The sequence below is a fragment of the Eptatretus burgeri genome, chromosome 9, assembly GCF_056783735.1.
Source record: "Eptatretus burgeri isolate ZD-2024b chromosome 9, Ebu_testis_v1, whole genome shotgun sequence".
NCBI lineage: Eukaryota > Metazoa > Chordata > Myxini > Myxiniformes > Myxinidae > Eptatretus > Eptatretus burgeri.
This window is the reverse complement of record NC_140969.1, coordinates 93,511,127-93,527,080: the sequence shown is the minus strand read 5'-3', so window position 1 is coordinate 93,527,080 and position 15,954 is coordinate 93,511,127. Positions and strand designations below refer to the sequence as shown.

Below are 15,954 nucleotides of genomic sequence, written 5' to 3'. Positions count from 1 at the left end.
TACGGGGAATCAGAACGAAGTTTGAAGGGCTATAAAATCGGAACGAGAGCAAATTTCAAAAAAATGGCTCGTGTTGTTCTAGATAATAGTCCATAGTATCTGAATCACTAATAACATTTGATCTCTCTTGATAAATGAGGGAGGAGATACGATTTTAAATCGACGATTTTCGCAACTTTGCCAGCCTCGTGACGTTGACCTCGACCTTGGACGACCTTGGAAGTTATATCATTGTGCATGTCTCATCGACCTCTATCCATTCCACTATTGGTTATTTGTCTCCACTCGGTTTGATTGTGGACGGACGGACGGACGGACAGACTGGGGTTATTAGGTCATCTCTACTAAGATGATAGAGATGACCTAAAAATTCAAGTCATCAGATCCAGATCCAGATCTTCACCAAAGTCTAATCGGTTTGTCCTTTTCACACACCGAACCTGTCCACCAAGTTTCGTCCGAATCCGTCCACAACTTTTTGAGATATTCTGTACGCAAACAGACAGAATAATGGGGGTGAAAACAACCTCCTTCACCTTCCGTGGCAGAGGTAATAAACCAGCCTAGCAAACAAAGCAAATTTACAATCAAAACATTGCGTCCGAAACCATACATGGGATGAAAACCTGGAAATCTAGGCAAACTTTACAAGTGACAATTAAAATAAATATATTACCTCCGCCACAAAAGGTGGACGGAGGTTATGTTTTCACCCATCTCTTGGTCTGTCTGTCTGTGAGTAGGATATCTCAAAAAGTTATGGACGGATTTGGATGAAACTTGGTGAACAGGTTGGGTGTGTGACGAGGACTAATTCAGTAGATTTTGGTGAAGATCCGGATCCGATAAAAATTTTTTAATTAGTCTCGCCTGAAAAGGACGCGAGACTATTGCAGTGAGTGAGCAAGCGAGCATTTTTAGTGTAAAAATGCTTCTCTGCAGCCGCTTGGCCGATCAATGCAAAAAACTTTTGATGCGAGGGACTCCCAATGAAGAATATTTTATTGCTAACTCTGACGTCATAGGTCACATGGTATGGCAGCCATATTGAATTAAAGGGAAAAAAAATTGGACATAATTTTCTCCAAAACCACTCAACAAAATAAACTGAAACTTGGTATACGTCATGAACTCCCATGGGGTATATAGGGTGACGACGATGATGTCATCGGAGAAGTGGTACTCCAGCCACAATTCGTTGAATTGAAATCCTTATCCGAAAAATCTGAAACATTTTTCTGATGTATGACTCGATTTGAGTGAAGAATTAAACTTATGACATTCACAACCCATGCCAAGAAACTGCGACATAGAGCGCATGGACGACATGGGTATATGGACAATAATAGTCGCGTGTTCAGTTGACGATGGTATTTTTGTTCAGAACGATTGCACAAGGAAAGAAATACGCTCTACGAATGCCATTCTCGTGTTGTTGTTTTTCTCAGTGATTCTTCACCATTGAGATATAGGGCCAAAAATGATATTTCAAAAAGTTATGGACGGATTATGACTAAACCTGGTGGATGAGATGGTTGTGACAAAAACAAACTAATTAGATATTGGTTAAGATCCGGATGCAGATTTGGCCCATCAGTGGGATACAAAACATATTTCTTTCAGCCTGGTAGAAGTATGCACTCTACCGAGTGCAATTGTAGTTTATGAAGCAATTTCAGATGGAGTAAAAGTATGGTGAACAGTTACAGAATTTCAGCAAGGTTAATCCCAACACAGAAGGGCCAATTTGAATACCAAGATGCTCTGCACCTCCCTCTACACAATTAATTGTTCAAGCAAATTATCATCTACACAAATAAGCTTAGGTGAGAGCATCTGTACACCAGAAATGTAACCATCACACAACTAATCTTACCTCTGATGTGTTTTTTCGCTTTGCCTTCCACTCATCCAGTTGTGCCTTAGTTTTGGCATCAACTTTCACCAACAGCTTCCGGTCTCCAAGTTGAAAGTCATGTAGCAAACGGATGGCTCGGAGAGATGAACCCGGTTCTCGATATTCACAAAAGCCAAATGCTGTAGATGAAACAACAGAAGGTTGTCTTTAAGTGTTGACAATATTGGCTGTTAAACAGAATTTGAAGTAATCTCCAAATTACACATGCAGCAATCACAAACTTTAAAGAAAGGCTCAATTACTCATTCCATTTGACAGGGAAGAAGACATTGTTAAGAATAAAGTGTTTGCCTACTCCTTCCTTCAGGGATTCCCATTTGAAAGTACATCATCCTCTAGCAACCCAATCTGTGGTCACTTCTACCCGAACACCACGCCTCCCCTCCCCCACTTCCCACCCCATTTTTACTGGCAGGTTACTAGGTTTTCTTCCGTAGTTATCCTTTTCCTGCTCGCTCATCCCCTTGCTTGTTGTGTCCATGTGGTGATTCACAATCAGTGTTCCCTTTCTACTCGTTACAAATGTCGCACACCAAAAATTTTGGGTTTTTTTGTAATTTGCCTTGAGGGTCAGAAAAACTTGTGCTTTATTCGTGAGATGGCAAATCAGTGTAATTTAGTTAATACTAGGCATACCTACCCATCGCTTTGCTGACGGATTTAATCAAAAGACACCATGTTGTATGTACTTCACAAACATATTGTATGTCTATCTGTGAATCTCAATTAGGATGCAAGATGAAGTAAAAGCAAAAAAAAAATCGATTTTTTATTTTAATAACAAATTGTTATCATTGCTGTGGTGATGGTGGTGGTTGTTGTTGTTGTGTTCCTTCCGTGGACTTTTATATATTTTTTCATTGCTTTGAGAAGTATTACTTGTATACAATTTTGTGTGCTCCTTCCATGTCCTTCAAAAGGGTTCCTGCTGTCGTAAAACAATACATGGTACCGTTTGAACCGCTGCATTAGGCTCCAATTCCCACTTTCTTCAATCCAGGAAAAAAGCAGGCTTTTAAAACAGGCATTTTTATGATTAAGCGGACACAATTTTTTGTTCCAAGTAAATCTACTATCATTAGCCTTCCAACCAAGTAAAATAAGCTTTCCAAAAGTACCATTTTTATTATTCTACGACAGCAGGAACCGCTACATTAAAGATTGAGGTCCTGCTTCTTTTGCAAGTGACACACATGGACAAATGAGTCTCATACATTGCAGTAATAAATTCAAAGCCTTTCCATACTATTAGGGAGATTGTCTTTGTTCAGACGAGAGTTGCAGCTAGAATGAACCAAAGGGCCACTCTCCAGCACCCCTCTTACAATAATGCTCCCTGCCCCTTAAAAGCGCCCTACCCTTCTGAATCTTCTGAATCTCTGAATCCATCTGAGTCCGCACCTTGCCCCCTGAAAATACATAGAATAATCTGAATAGTTTATTTCTCAATTTTTAAGCTGCCTGGACCCCCTCTACATACAGCATTTTGGCTGACAGGCTAGAAATAATTGTCGGCGATGTGTATTGGAAGGCCAGGGAGGGGGTGGAGCACAACGCACATCCGAAGTGAACAATTTATGCACGTCTTGGTACCACTCATTCACGAATGAATGACAAAATTAGGCAGGGAAGTACAGTCACAAGTTGCAATTTTGTCGATCCATAAAGTGACAAGTTCACAAGAGAGCTTAAATTTTGAGAATCAATGTCTAAGGTGAAATCTTCTGTCTTATATGTTCAACCACCTCCACACTCACCTTGAAGCTTTCCTGAAGCACCCTGTACTCTCTTCCAGCTCACTACGTTCCCACATTTCTGAAATAAAAGTGCGAACACCATGTCAATTCATGACAAAAATCAAGCATAGGTAACAGAATTGTAGCCCAAGATTCGTTTTCTTCATTTTTTTTTTCTAGTGATCCAAAGTTCAAAGAAGAGTTTCTACATATCGCAATTTTGGCATACAAGTCGATAATTTTTTCCCCAGAAGTCCAGGCCTCGACCTGTACTCAGAATCGACTGATCTATGGTTAAGGACAATGATTCCGTAGCTCGTTTTAAATATTGCATCTCTCATATGATAAAATAAACTAAAAAAAAACACATTGAAAAACTATTTGCATTCCTAATTTATCCATAAAGTAGCCCCACAATGCAATTCAAATAACAGGCGCAAAACAGCTCGTTAATATTCATGACCCAGGTAGGCAGCAATGCACTGTGTGTTCGGGAGGAATTGACACCTCTATTGCTGACTGACTGATGACAGTTTTGCTAACTACAGTGGTTGATTATAGCTTCATCTTTGTACTCCAACAGACATCAATGAATGAAGGAAAGAAAATGGGAAAATTAGCCAATTAGACTTGTACACCGAAAAATATGGTAAATCGCATACAAGACAAATACATAAGGATGCATCAGTGTACCATACATTTATAAAGCATTTATACGAGACCAGTACACAATGGAATAATCAAAATGGAAAATAGGGTTTGGATCCCAGCATCATGAGTGCATGCTCATGTGAGAGGACTGTAAAATGACCATGAGCAAACAAATTGCATCTGAAGAATAAAAATACAGCCAGGGTTTCCAAACTGGCGATAGCAAAAGGTTTCCGGTTGAACAACCACCAAAAGCACAAGCATGAAAAAGAAGACTCCCGATGCATTCCTAGTCGTCACACATAGTGACCCGAGCTTATTCAAATGAGACATGCACAAGGTTTGCACAAGATCAAGCAAGAAGCAAGGAGTTGGAATCACAGCTTAATATACCAGGGGCATTCAAAAAAAAATTTTCAAATGCAAATACACAGAAGCAAGACAAGAAAAAGCTAACTTCATTAACCTCCACCATCGAAGATGGATGGAGGTTACTGTTTTCACCCCTGTCTGTTTGTTTGTTTGTTTGTTTGTGAACAGTATTACGGAAAAACTCCTGGACGGATTTCGACGAAACTTGGTGGGGGGATTAGGTATGGTCCAAGGATCATGCCATTAGATTTTGAACTTGGTCCAAAAAAAAAAAAAAAAAAAAAAAACTTAGAAAATTTTGCAACTTTTTCTCAAAAAAATTTCGATTTTATTTGAAAAATATTTCAATTTTTTTTTTTTGCATTTCTACATGTTTTAAGTGATTTCCAACCCAAAAAAAAAACATGTTGCAACTTTTCTTCAAAAAAAATTTCGATTTTTTTTTTGGCATTTCTACATGCACGTCGATCTGGTTTAGTTTATTGAATCGTGGTTCAGTAGAGTCTGATCCGTTTTGACCTACAATGAATAGGATATCAGGTTCACTTAAGTGACCCAGCAGTATTGGCGGCGGAGGTTTTGCACTCTACAGAGTGCTCCCCCTCTAGTTTCTCAATGTAATCACCCTTTCTCGCAGCTTCTCAACACACTTAGGCAATTTGTTCTCCAAACTAGAAATCGATCTGATAATAGGAATCTTCTGATTGCTACTTTAATCATTTGTAAATGGTGGACTGTGAGAAATCATAGTATTGAAACCATTTATTGCACAGCTCAGACTTCAGAACAAACTAGAAAGCATCCCAAAATGCCAAGCCCATTCGCATCCGCTTTGTACTGAAAATGAACCTGTCGAAAACAGCAGCTAAATAAAAATAAATAAAATGTAAAAAAATAATTAATTGGTGTTCTCCAAATTCTCATAAATGAATAAGGGTTTGTTGAAAATTTGATGACAAAAGCTCAACTGGTAAAAACAAGGACAAATGTGTCCACGAGCAGCGTCCTAAAGATTGTCGGCTAAAAAAAAATATATATATATATATATATATATATATATATATATATATATATATATATATATATATATATATATATATATATATATTTATTTTTTTTTTTTTTTTTTAATTTAAAAAAAATATATATATATATATATTTTTTTTTTTTTTAATTTAAAAAATATATATATATATATATATATATTTTTTTTTTATTAAAAAAAAAAAACAACTTCCGATATTTGTCACGTGCCTTGATTAAGCCAATATCGAAACGCGTCATAATGTCTTTACGTATTTACGATATATCGTGTATTTACGAAATAAATAATGCATTTACGAAATTACAATACGTTAAATGGAATAATCTTTAAATAGTAATGTGAACTTTTCGAAACTTTAAAGCAAATGTCTGAATATATTTAAAAGTTCATGATGGACGCTCTCAAAAGGCACCGTCTATGTGAGGATGTGTACATGTGCTCAGTATTTAAGGAGATCCGGATCTCGTATATACAAGAGCAGAGTCCTCGAGATTAAGGTTTTGTCTTCACAAGAAGAAGAAGAACAACAAGAACAAGAATAAGAAGAACGCCGAGCTCTCGATGAGCAGCGTTCGCGTCGCGAGACGCTGCTAAAAATAAAATAAAATAAAAAGTTGGAGCCTGGACAGACAAAGAAAGAAAGCAGTCAGAGATCGATACGTGTGAAATCAGTTGCTGCGACATTGATCTTTGGACCTCAAAAACGATAGGCTTCTCGCTTTTGATTGGTGAACCAATTCCAGACCCAATTTACATATTCTGTTCAAATTTCAACTCAACTGGATGAAAATTGAGGATTTTATGCAACCTTGACCTTTGACCGAAAAAATTAAAATAAAATAAAAACCCAAAAGGTTTTTAGCTTTTGATTGGTGAACCAACATGCTAATTCTGTTCAAATTTCAAGTCAATCGAATAAAAAGACAATTTTATGAGACCTTCACCTTTTACCCGATTAATAATTAGTCTTCTCCATATTCCAATAATAAAGGTTTGTTGACATCGCCACTGTTCCTCAATGTGGAAACCTGTATTGCTCGTACTCAAAAGTAAAAAAACCATGTTATTGATTGTTTTCTAAACAGCACACCACCATCACGGAAAGATCATTTTAATCCAATTCCCAAAGAGTTCTAAAGGCTGAATTGCTTTTCAATGTACAAATGTCTGGATCTTGTTTGATTATGAACTGGAAGGGCACTCTTCAATGTCACCAAATATGCCTCTGCCCACATTATTACATCATTATACATACATGTACCAAGTTTGATTTCAATCCCTGAACCCAGATTTAAAATATTAAATAATTCTGACTGCCAGACCATGCATCTTATCAGGTTGAAATTTAAAACATATATCCCCATGATACTAGATCATAATTGTGACCTTTACATCGAATGAAGTAGTTCGAGAGAAATAAAAAAAAATTTTAGATTTTCGTTCAGTCCAATATCACTGCCAGATCTTGTGACGTATTAAATATTTGTGAACACATTGGTATGCAAAATGCTTGGGGAACATGTGTCTGAAGTTTCCCCTTGATCTGTCAAGCCGTTCTGAAGGTGATTTTTAAGGGTTTTAGGGTAAATCCAATATGGCTGCCAAACCGTGTGACCTATGATGTCATAATCATCATTAACACATTCTACATGAGTAGTCTCACCTGTGGTGAAAATTTTGTGCCAATCGGATAAGCAGTTGCAGAAAAACAGAGAAAATTAGCATGGACGTACATACAACCCAAAACCATAATGCCTCCGGCGACTTGGTCAGTGGAGGCATTCCAAGGAGTATACCTCAAAACCAAAGAAATACGATTGCAGAAAACACTAAAACATACGGGATCACCAGGCTGCTTTTGAAATGAAAAGTCAATGCAAACACAACAAGAGGGGGAGCACTTGGTAGAGTGCAAAACCTCCGCCGCCAATAGTGCTGGGTAACTTAAGTGAACCTGATGTCCTATTCATTGTAGGTCAAAACGGATCAGACTCTACTGAACCACGATTGAATAAACTAAACGAGATCGACGCGCATGTAGAAATGCCCAAGAAAAAAATATATATATCGAAATTTTTTTGAAAAAAAAGTTGCAAAATTTGGTTTTTTGGGGTTGGAAATCACTTAAAACATGTAGAAATGCAAAAAAAATTCAAATATTCTAAAAATAAAATCGAAATTTTTTTGAAAAAAAGTTGAAAATTTTTTTTTTTCTCTAACAAATTTATTTATTTTTGGTTGGAAATCACTTAAAACATGTAGAAATGCAAAAACAAAAATTCAAATATTTTTTCTAAATGGCCGCCATAGCGGCCATATTGGACTTTGGACCAAGTCCTATATCTAATGGCATGATCCTTGGACCATACCTAATCTCCCCACCAAGTTTCGTCGAAATCCGTCCAGGAGTTTTTCCGTAATACTGTTCACAAACAAACAAACAAACAGACAGGGGTGAAAACAGTAACCTCCGTCCATCTTTGATGGCGGAGGTTAAAAAGCTTGGGATCAGACGAAATTGCCTGAGATGCAGGAAAAATCCAAAACGGTGCCACATCTCAAGTTGTCAAGTTTTAAGTAGTGTTGTGATCAAAAGTTATACACACCGTGAAACTTCAACGGTGACATTATAAATCATATTTGTTTCCATATTTTTTCCTTTAACTTAAAAGGCAGAGCTGCAAGGGATATGAATAAAACTCATATTTCTATGGCTACACAGTATCACGTTTGCTTATGGTACTCAACTGTATCTCTGAAACCAAATCACTTTCAGATAAATATCATGCAATACTAGATCTTCTCTTCTCTCTTCTTCTTTCGGCTGCTCCCGATAGGGGTCGCCACAGCGGATCATCCGTATGATCCGCATAGTGATTTGGCACATGTTTTACGCCAGATGCCCTTCCTGACGCAACCCTGGTCGCCATCATGCAATACTAGATCTCAGTGATTAATCGATTTCATTGGGAAAAGACAAGAGAAAACACACAGCACAATTTCAAACATGGTCTACGCAGCGAGGGAAAGGGGTTTGCAATCGCTTGCGTCTGTCTGCTGAGGCCACAACTTTACAATAAATTATTTTTTTCTAAAAACCTTAATAAGAATATGAAGAAAACAAATTCATAGTTGGGTCAAAATGTCAAAGGGGCAGTCACAGTGGGTATAAATAGGTCTTGTCAGCCCGTTCACCGCTACACAGTGCAAGAGAGCTGTTTTTTGTAATTTATATTTATCGATATTTTAAAATAAAATAAAAACACCTTCCGTATTTCCTTAGCACTAGTAAATACAACTCGTTGCTTTGAAGACAGCAATATTAAGGGAAGGGAGAGAGTGTGTGAGAGCAAAAGTGTGCGAGAGTGGGGGAGAGGGAGAGAGAGAGAGAGAGAGAGAGAGAGAGAGAGAGAGAGAGAGAGAGAGAGAGAGAGAGAGAGAGAGAGAGAGAGAGAGAGAGAGAGAGAGAGAGAGAGGAGAGAAAGGAGAGACACAGAGACACAGAGACACAGAGACACAGAGACACAGAGAGAGAGAGAGAGAGAGAGAGAGAGAGAGAGAGAGAGAGAGAGAGAGAGAGAGAGAGAGAGAGAGAGAGAGAGAGAGAGAGAGAGAGAGAGAGAGAGAGAGAGAGAGAGAGAGAGCGATCGGCGAGGAGAGAGCAGTGAGAGGGAGTGAGAGAAGCGAGTGCGCGAGGGGCGGGAGAGAGGAGCGTGAGTGAGCAACGAGGGAGAGAGAAGCGCAGCGACAAGGGAAGGGAGAGAGGAGCGAGCGAGCGGAAAGGGGAGGGGAGGGAGAGAGAGGGCGGGAGAGGTGTGAGGGAGAGAGGAGCGAGCGAGCGAGAGGGGAGGGAGAGCGAGGAAGCGCGAGATGAGTGAAGGGAAGGCAACGAGGGGAGGGAGAGAAGGGAGCGAGGGGGAAGTGGACGCGAAGGCAGCGCGAGGGAAGGGAGGGCAGCGCGAGGGAGCGGAAGGAAGGGGCAGCGCGAGGCGGAAAGGGGAGGGGAGGGAGAGAGGAGCGAGCGAGCGGAAAGGGGAGGTGAGGGAGAGAGGAGCGAGCGAGCGGAAAGGAGAGGGGAGGGAGAGCGAGGAAGCGCGAGGAGAAGTGAAGGGAAGGCAGCGTGATGGGAAGTGAAGCGAAGGCAGCGCGAGGGGAAGTGACGCGAAGGCAGCGCGAGGGGAAGTGAAGCGAAGGCAGCGCGAGGGGAAGTGAAGCGAAGGCAGCGCGAGGGGAAGTGAAGCGAAGGCAGCGCGAGGGGAAGTGAAGCGAAGGCAGCGCGAGGAGAGGTGAAGCGAAGGCAGCGCGAGGAGAGGTGAAGCGAAGGCAGCGCGAGGAGAGGTGAAGCGAAGGCAGCGCGAGGAGAGGTGAAGCGAAGGCAGCGCGAGGAGAGGTGAAGCGGGCGGCAGCGCGAGGAGAGGGAGGAAGCGAAGGCAGCGCGAGGCGAGGTGAAGCGAAGGCAGCGCGAGGCGCAGGTGGCAGCGAAGGCAGCGCGAGGCGAGGTGAAGGCAGCGCGAGGCGAGGTGAAGGAAGTAGCGCGAGGCGAGGTGAAGCGAAGGCAGCGCGAGGCGAGGTGAAGCGAAGGCAGCGCGAGGCGAGGTGAAGCGAAGGCAGCGCGAGGCGAGGTGAAGCGAAGGCAGCGCGAGGCGAGGTGGAGCGAAGGCAGCGCGAGGCGAGGTGGAGCGAAGGCAGCGCGAGGCGAGGTGGAGCGAAGGCAGCGCGAGGCGAGGTGGAGCGAAGGCAGCGCGAGGCGAGGTGGAGCGAAGGCAGCGCGAGGCGAGGTGAAGCGAAGGCAGCGCGAGGCGAGGTGAAGCGAAGGCAGCGCGAGGCGAGGTGAAGTGGCGAGGCGAGGCGAGGCGAAGGCAGCGCGAGGAGAGGTGAAGCGAAGGCAGCGCGAGGAGAGGTGAAGCGAAGGCAGCGCGAGGCGAGGTGAAGCGAAGGCAGCGCGAGGCGAGGTGAAGCGAAGGCAGCGCGAGGCGAGGTGAAGCGAAGGCAGCGCGAGGCGAGGTGAAGCGAAGGCAGCGCGAGGCGAGGTGAAGCGAAGGCAGCGCGAGGCGAGGTGAAGCGAAGGCAGCGCGAGGCGAGGTGAAGCGCAGCGCGAGGCGAGGTGAAGCGAAGGCAGCGCGAGGCGAGGTGAAGCGAAGGCAGCGCGAGGCGAGGTGAAGCGAAGGCAGCGCAGGCGAGGTGAAGCGAAGGCAGCGCGAGGCGAGGTGAAGCGCAGCGCGCGCGAGGCGCAGGCGGCGGCAGCGAGGCGCGCGAGGTGAAGCGAAGGCAGCGCGAGGAGAGGTGAAGCGAAGGCAGCGCGAGGAGAGGTGAAGCGAAGGCAGCGCGAGGAGAGGTGAAGCGAAGGCAGCGCGAGGAGAGGTGAAGCGAAGGCAGCGCGAGGCGAGGTGAAGCGAAGGCAGCGCGAGGCGAGGTGAAGCGAAGGCAGCGCGAGGCGAGGTGAAGCGAAGGCAGCGCGAGGCGAGGTGAAGCGAAGGCAGGCGCGCCGGAGGCGAGGTGAAGGCGGCAGTAGCGCGAGGCGAGGTGAAGCGAAGGCAGCGCGAGGCGAGGGTGAAGCGAAGGCAGCGCGAGGCGCAGGTGAAGCGAAGGCAGCGAGAAGCGCGCAGTGAAGCGAAGGCGAGGTAGCGCGAGCGAGGTGAAGCGAAGGCAGCAGCGCGAGGCGAGGTGAAGCGACAAAGGCAGCGCGAGGCGAGGCGAGCCGAAGCGAAGCTTGCAGCGCGAGGCGCAGGTGGAAGCGAAGGCAGTGTGCGCGAGGCGAGGTGAAGCGAAGGCAGCGCGCGAAGGCAGCGCGAGGCAAGGTGAAGCCAAGGCAGCGCGGCGAGGGGAGGTGAAGCGAAGGCAGCGCGAGGCGGCAGGGGAAGCGGCCGGGGCAGAAGCGAAGGCAGGCGTGAAGCAGGAAGCGTGCGCGAGCGCGAGGCTATGAAGCGAAGGCAGCGGAAGCGGTAGCCAAGGTGAAAGGAGAAGGAGGTGGAAGTCAAGGCAGCGCGAGGCGAGGTGAAGCGAAGGCAGCGCGAGGGGAGGTGAAGCGAAGGCAGCGCGCAGGCGAGGTAGCGAAGGCAGCGCGAGGGGAGGTGAAGCGAAGGCAGCGCGAGGGAGGTGGCCAAGCGAAGGCAGCGCGAGGAGGTGGCGAAGGCAGCTGGCGAGCGCGCGAGGTGGGTGAAGCCAAGGCAGCGCGAGGGGGTGGCAAGGGAAGGCAGCGCGAGGGGAGGTGAAGCGGGCGCAGCGCCGAGAGGGAGGTGAAGCGAAGGCAGCGCGAGGTGGGGAGGTGAAGCGAAGGCAGCGCGAGGGGGTATTGCGAAGGCAGCGCGAGGCAAGGTGAAGCGAAGGCAGCGCGAGGGGAGGTGAAGCGAAGGCAGCGCGAGGGGAGGTGAAGCGAAGGCAGCGCGAGGGGAGGTGAAGCGAAGGCAGCGCGAGGGGAGGTGAAGCGAAGGCAGCGCGAGGGGAGGTGAAGCGAAGGCAGCGCGAGGGGAAGTGAAGCGAAGGCAGCGCGAGGGGAAGTGAAGCGAAGGCAGCGCGAGGGGAAGTGAAGCGAAGGCAGCGCGAGGGGAAGTGAAGCGAAGGCAGCGCGAGGGGAAGTGAAGCGAAGGCAGCGCGAGGGGAAGTGAAGCGAAGGCAGCGCGAGGGGAAGTGAAGCGAAGGCAGCATACCAGGGTGATAAAATGCACCCAAACAGCGTTTTATTTTTAACCACCAGATTCTGTATAAAACCAGGTGGGAGCATTTAAAACCCATGCTATCTAGCTGGCAAAATCCTACTTGCATGCATGCATACTCGCATATGTAAGAACCTTTGCACCTCTCCGGTTGGCTCACTCCAAATCGGATTCGTACATGTGACAATGGGGAAGCCGTTATAAATTCAAAACTAAACTGTCAATCCTTAATGGACCTCAATACGCATTCCTTAACCCTCTTGCAGTCGATGCTCACCGTGGACTCACATCGGCGATATACTCATCCTTGCACTCGCATACGTGCACAGATTCTCACACACCCTCAACTTTCGCTCCACCCACACTGCACGGTACGATCCGAGTGGCTTTGGCACCGCAGCAAGTCCACTCCCCGCGTGCTGATGTATGTGGTTCACGAGACGGCTGCATAACCTCCACCATGGCACCATGGGGTCGGAGGGCAAGTTCAGTCCGCGTGCCCAAGAATCCCGTGCACCCCACACACGTAACCAAGCAGAGTCCCTTTACAAATCAAAAATCTACCCATTTGTACCACGTCCATGTGTGCTGTCGACGTATCTCTTCGTGCTTGGAGCAACTGCCGACTGCATCTCCCGATAGGGACATGGACTGCGTCGTAATTCCACTATCGACTGTAGGGCGCTCACCAAGTGGCTTAAGCACTCAAGCAAGCACTTCAATGAAACCGTTAAGAAGGAACGGCTGGCTTGGCAATCAATAGCAAGCTAATTGGTAAAGGCACCACATTGGAGGTGGTTAGCCAAGGTAAGGGCTTGTGGAGTGGCTGGTCAGGTCGCTCATTGGATTGCAAACTGGATTAGTGAAAGGAAGCAAAGAGTGGCTGTGAGTGAGAGTATGCAAGTAATAGGCTACCTCAGGGATCAGTATTTGGAGCATTATTATTCATTAGTGTCATCAACCATTTGGATAGTGGAGTGAAGAGTAGGCTTTTGTCATCAAATTTTCAACAAACCTTTATTTATAAGAATATGGAGAACACCAATTGGAAAATTGAACCATTTTTTTTCTGGAGTTTTCGTCAATTTAGTGAGAGTACAAAGTGGATACGGACGGGCTTTGCATTTTGGGATGCTTTCTAGTTATGTATGTGCCAGTACTAGATTTTTTTTTCCGATTTATTTTATATTGGTACACGAGATTGGATTTCACTAAAGGTGTGTCGATTTGATTAAATTCCTGGACTTCACCCAGAATGGGCCAATGTGGGGGTGGGGAAATCTTAGTGCTCAGAGATAAGCCAGATAGGAACAATAAACATTTAACATAGCTGATTAGTTAAGCTGGGCTTGTTTTAAAAAAAAAAAAAAAGTCATGTTTATATCTTCAGCAAATCAACATATTTAATAGCTATTAAAGCTGGGTTAACATTAACTCAAGACTTCATGCAAGCATCTTTACAAGCAAGCTTGAAGAGCATTCTTACAGTTAACATCTGGCGAATGAGCAGGTCTGAGGCCCTCTCGGAAATGTTTCCCACAAACACAGTTGTTGTCGGCCCAACATACTCCTCGCTATTTCGGTTTTGGATTCGTGCTGTAGGCATCTTCGTCACAGGTATTCCTGGGCTAGGCAGCAATACTTGGAAAGATGTGGGTGGATACTGGATGGATGTGGGCAGGAAAAGACATTCACAGCATTGTTAAAACATCAAAGTTTCATTTCCAGACTTGCTCATCCACATTCAAGTATTTCTGCACAAGTCTTTTCATTTTATGAAAGTTCAATATTGTTTTGGTTACACTGAACAACAAATTTCAAAAAAAAATTTTTTACTGGAGATGTGTAAAGTGATTAAGACTAATTTGGGTACGCTGATTTCAAAAATCATAACCGTTTTGCTGTATCACGTCAGGATTTTCAGGAACAGAAATATTCCCATTGCCTAGAAGTCAGGATTTCAATGAAATTTACATATGTCTTTAACATGTCTATTTCGTACAATTGTTGTTAACTTGTGTTATATTTCTTTCTTTCAGATAAAGATGAGTAGGCGTTCCTGTACCAATCATCCTGACAACTTCTGTTATGTCTGTGGTCGGTATACCAAAAAAGATCAACAGCGAAGTATATCTACAGCAGTGAAAATGAAGGCCGCCTACTTTCACTACTTCGGGTGGAAGGTGGGGGACCAAGAACAGAGCTGGGCACCACACATCTGCTGCACAAGCTGTCACACAACCTTGACTCAGTGGTTGGTGGGCAAGCGTGCGAGCATGCCATTTGCGGTGCCCATGATATGGCGTGAGCCGCAGAATCATCATGATGATTGTTATTTCTGCTGCACAAGCATCGCCGGCTTCAACAAGAAGACTAAAGGTCACATCAAGTACGCTGACTGCGTCTCTGCTCATAAACCTGTGCCTCATGATGACGAGAACCCCGTTCCAACACCTCCAGCTGATCAGAACATAGCTGTAAGCAGTGGTGAAGAGGATGGTGATTATGAACCTTTTGAACCCGACACTCAAGAATCACACCTTCTGAACCAGGGAGACTTAAATGATCTTGTAAGAGATCTCTCGCTGTCAAAGGCGAAGGCAGAGCTGCTTGGATCAAGGCTGCAGCAGTGGAATCTACTTGAACCTAACACCAAGATATCCTTGTTCAGAGCACGTCACAGAGACATGGCTGAGTTCTTTGAGATGGAAGACACGATGACATTCTGCAGTGACATCAACGGTCTGTTGAAAGAACTTGGGTGTGATCACGATCCTGCAGACTGGCGCCTCTTCATCGACTCGGGGAAGAACAGCTTGAAGGCTGTTTTGCTCCACAATGGCAACGAGAAACCATCAGTCCCACTGGCTCACGCGTTCGGCATGACAGAGACCTATGAGACTATGCGGCAGCTGCTTGATTCCATCAAGTACAATGACTTCAACTGGCACATCTGCGGAGACTTGAAAGTGGTGGCGCTGTTGTTAGGGCTGCAGTCAGGCTACACGAAATACATGTGCTTCCTTTGTCTCTGGGATAGCAGAGACGACAAGAATCACTGGACGAAGAAAGATTGGGAAGAGCGAAAAGAGCATGTACCTGGTCGACACAACGTGAAGCATGTCGCCCTTGTCGACCCAGCCAAGGTTTTCCTTCCACCACTCCACATAAAGCTCGGCTTGATGAAAAGTTTTGTACGGGCAATGGATCTGAATGGGCGTGGGTTTTTATACCTCAAGGAAAAGTTTGGCAACACCTTGTCGGAGGCCAAGATCAAGGCTGGTGTCTTTGTTGGACCGCAAATCCGACAGATTATGAAGGACGAAACTTTTCCGACAACTCTAAACCCCAAAGAGCTGGCAGCGTGGAGGAGCTTCAAAGCTGTGACGGACAACTTCTTGGGGAACGAGCGCGCGGACAACTATGAAGAAATAGTGCAGCAGTTGCTGGAGTCCTTCAGGAAACTTGGCTCCAGGATGTCCCTGAAAATCCATTTCCTACACCAGCACCTGAACCTCTTCCCTGACAACTTGGGAGCAGTCTCGGACGAGCACGGCGAGCGATTCCACCAAGAGATTT

The 15,954-nt window shown here is 45.3% G+C and overlaps 1 protein-coding gene across 9 annotated transcripts in view; it reads right to left on the bottom strand.

Annotated features, from left to right (window-relative positions):
* Positions 1–15,954, bottom strand: part of RBM25 (RNA binding motif protein 25) — a 59,450-nt gene that overhangs the window by 26,204 nt on the left and 17,292 nt on the right. For 7 of the 9 annotated variants that reach the window (XM_085896156.1, XM_085896158.1, XM_085896160.1 and 4 more), the window contains 4 exons: positions 13,862–14,038; positions 3,676–3,733; positions 3,277–3,327; positions 1,877–2,037 (listed from right to left, as the gene is read on the bottom strand). In XM_085896156.1, the coding sequence (XP_085752282.1) occupies positions 1,877–2,037; positions 3,277–3,327; positions 3,676–3,733; positions 13,862–14,038 (447 nt within the window). The remainder of the gene's footprint in view (positions 1–1,876; positions 2,038–3,276; positions 3,328–3,675; positions 3,734–13,861; positions 14,039–15,954) is intronic. The other 2 variants (XM_085896157.1, XM_085896163.1) reach the window with 1 other exon arrangement.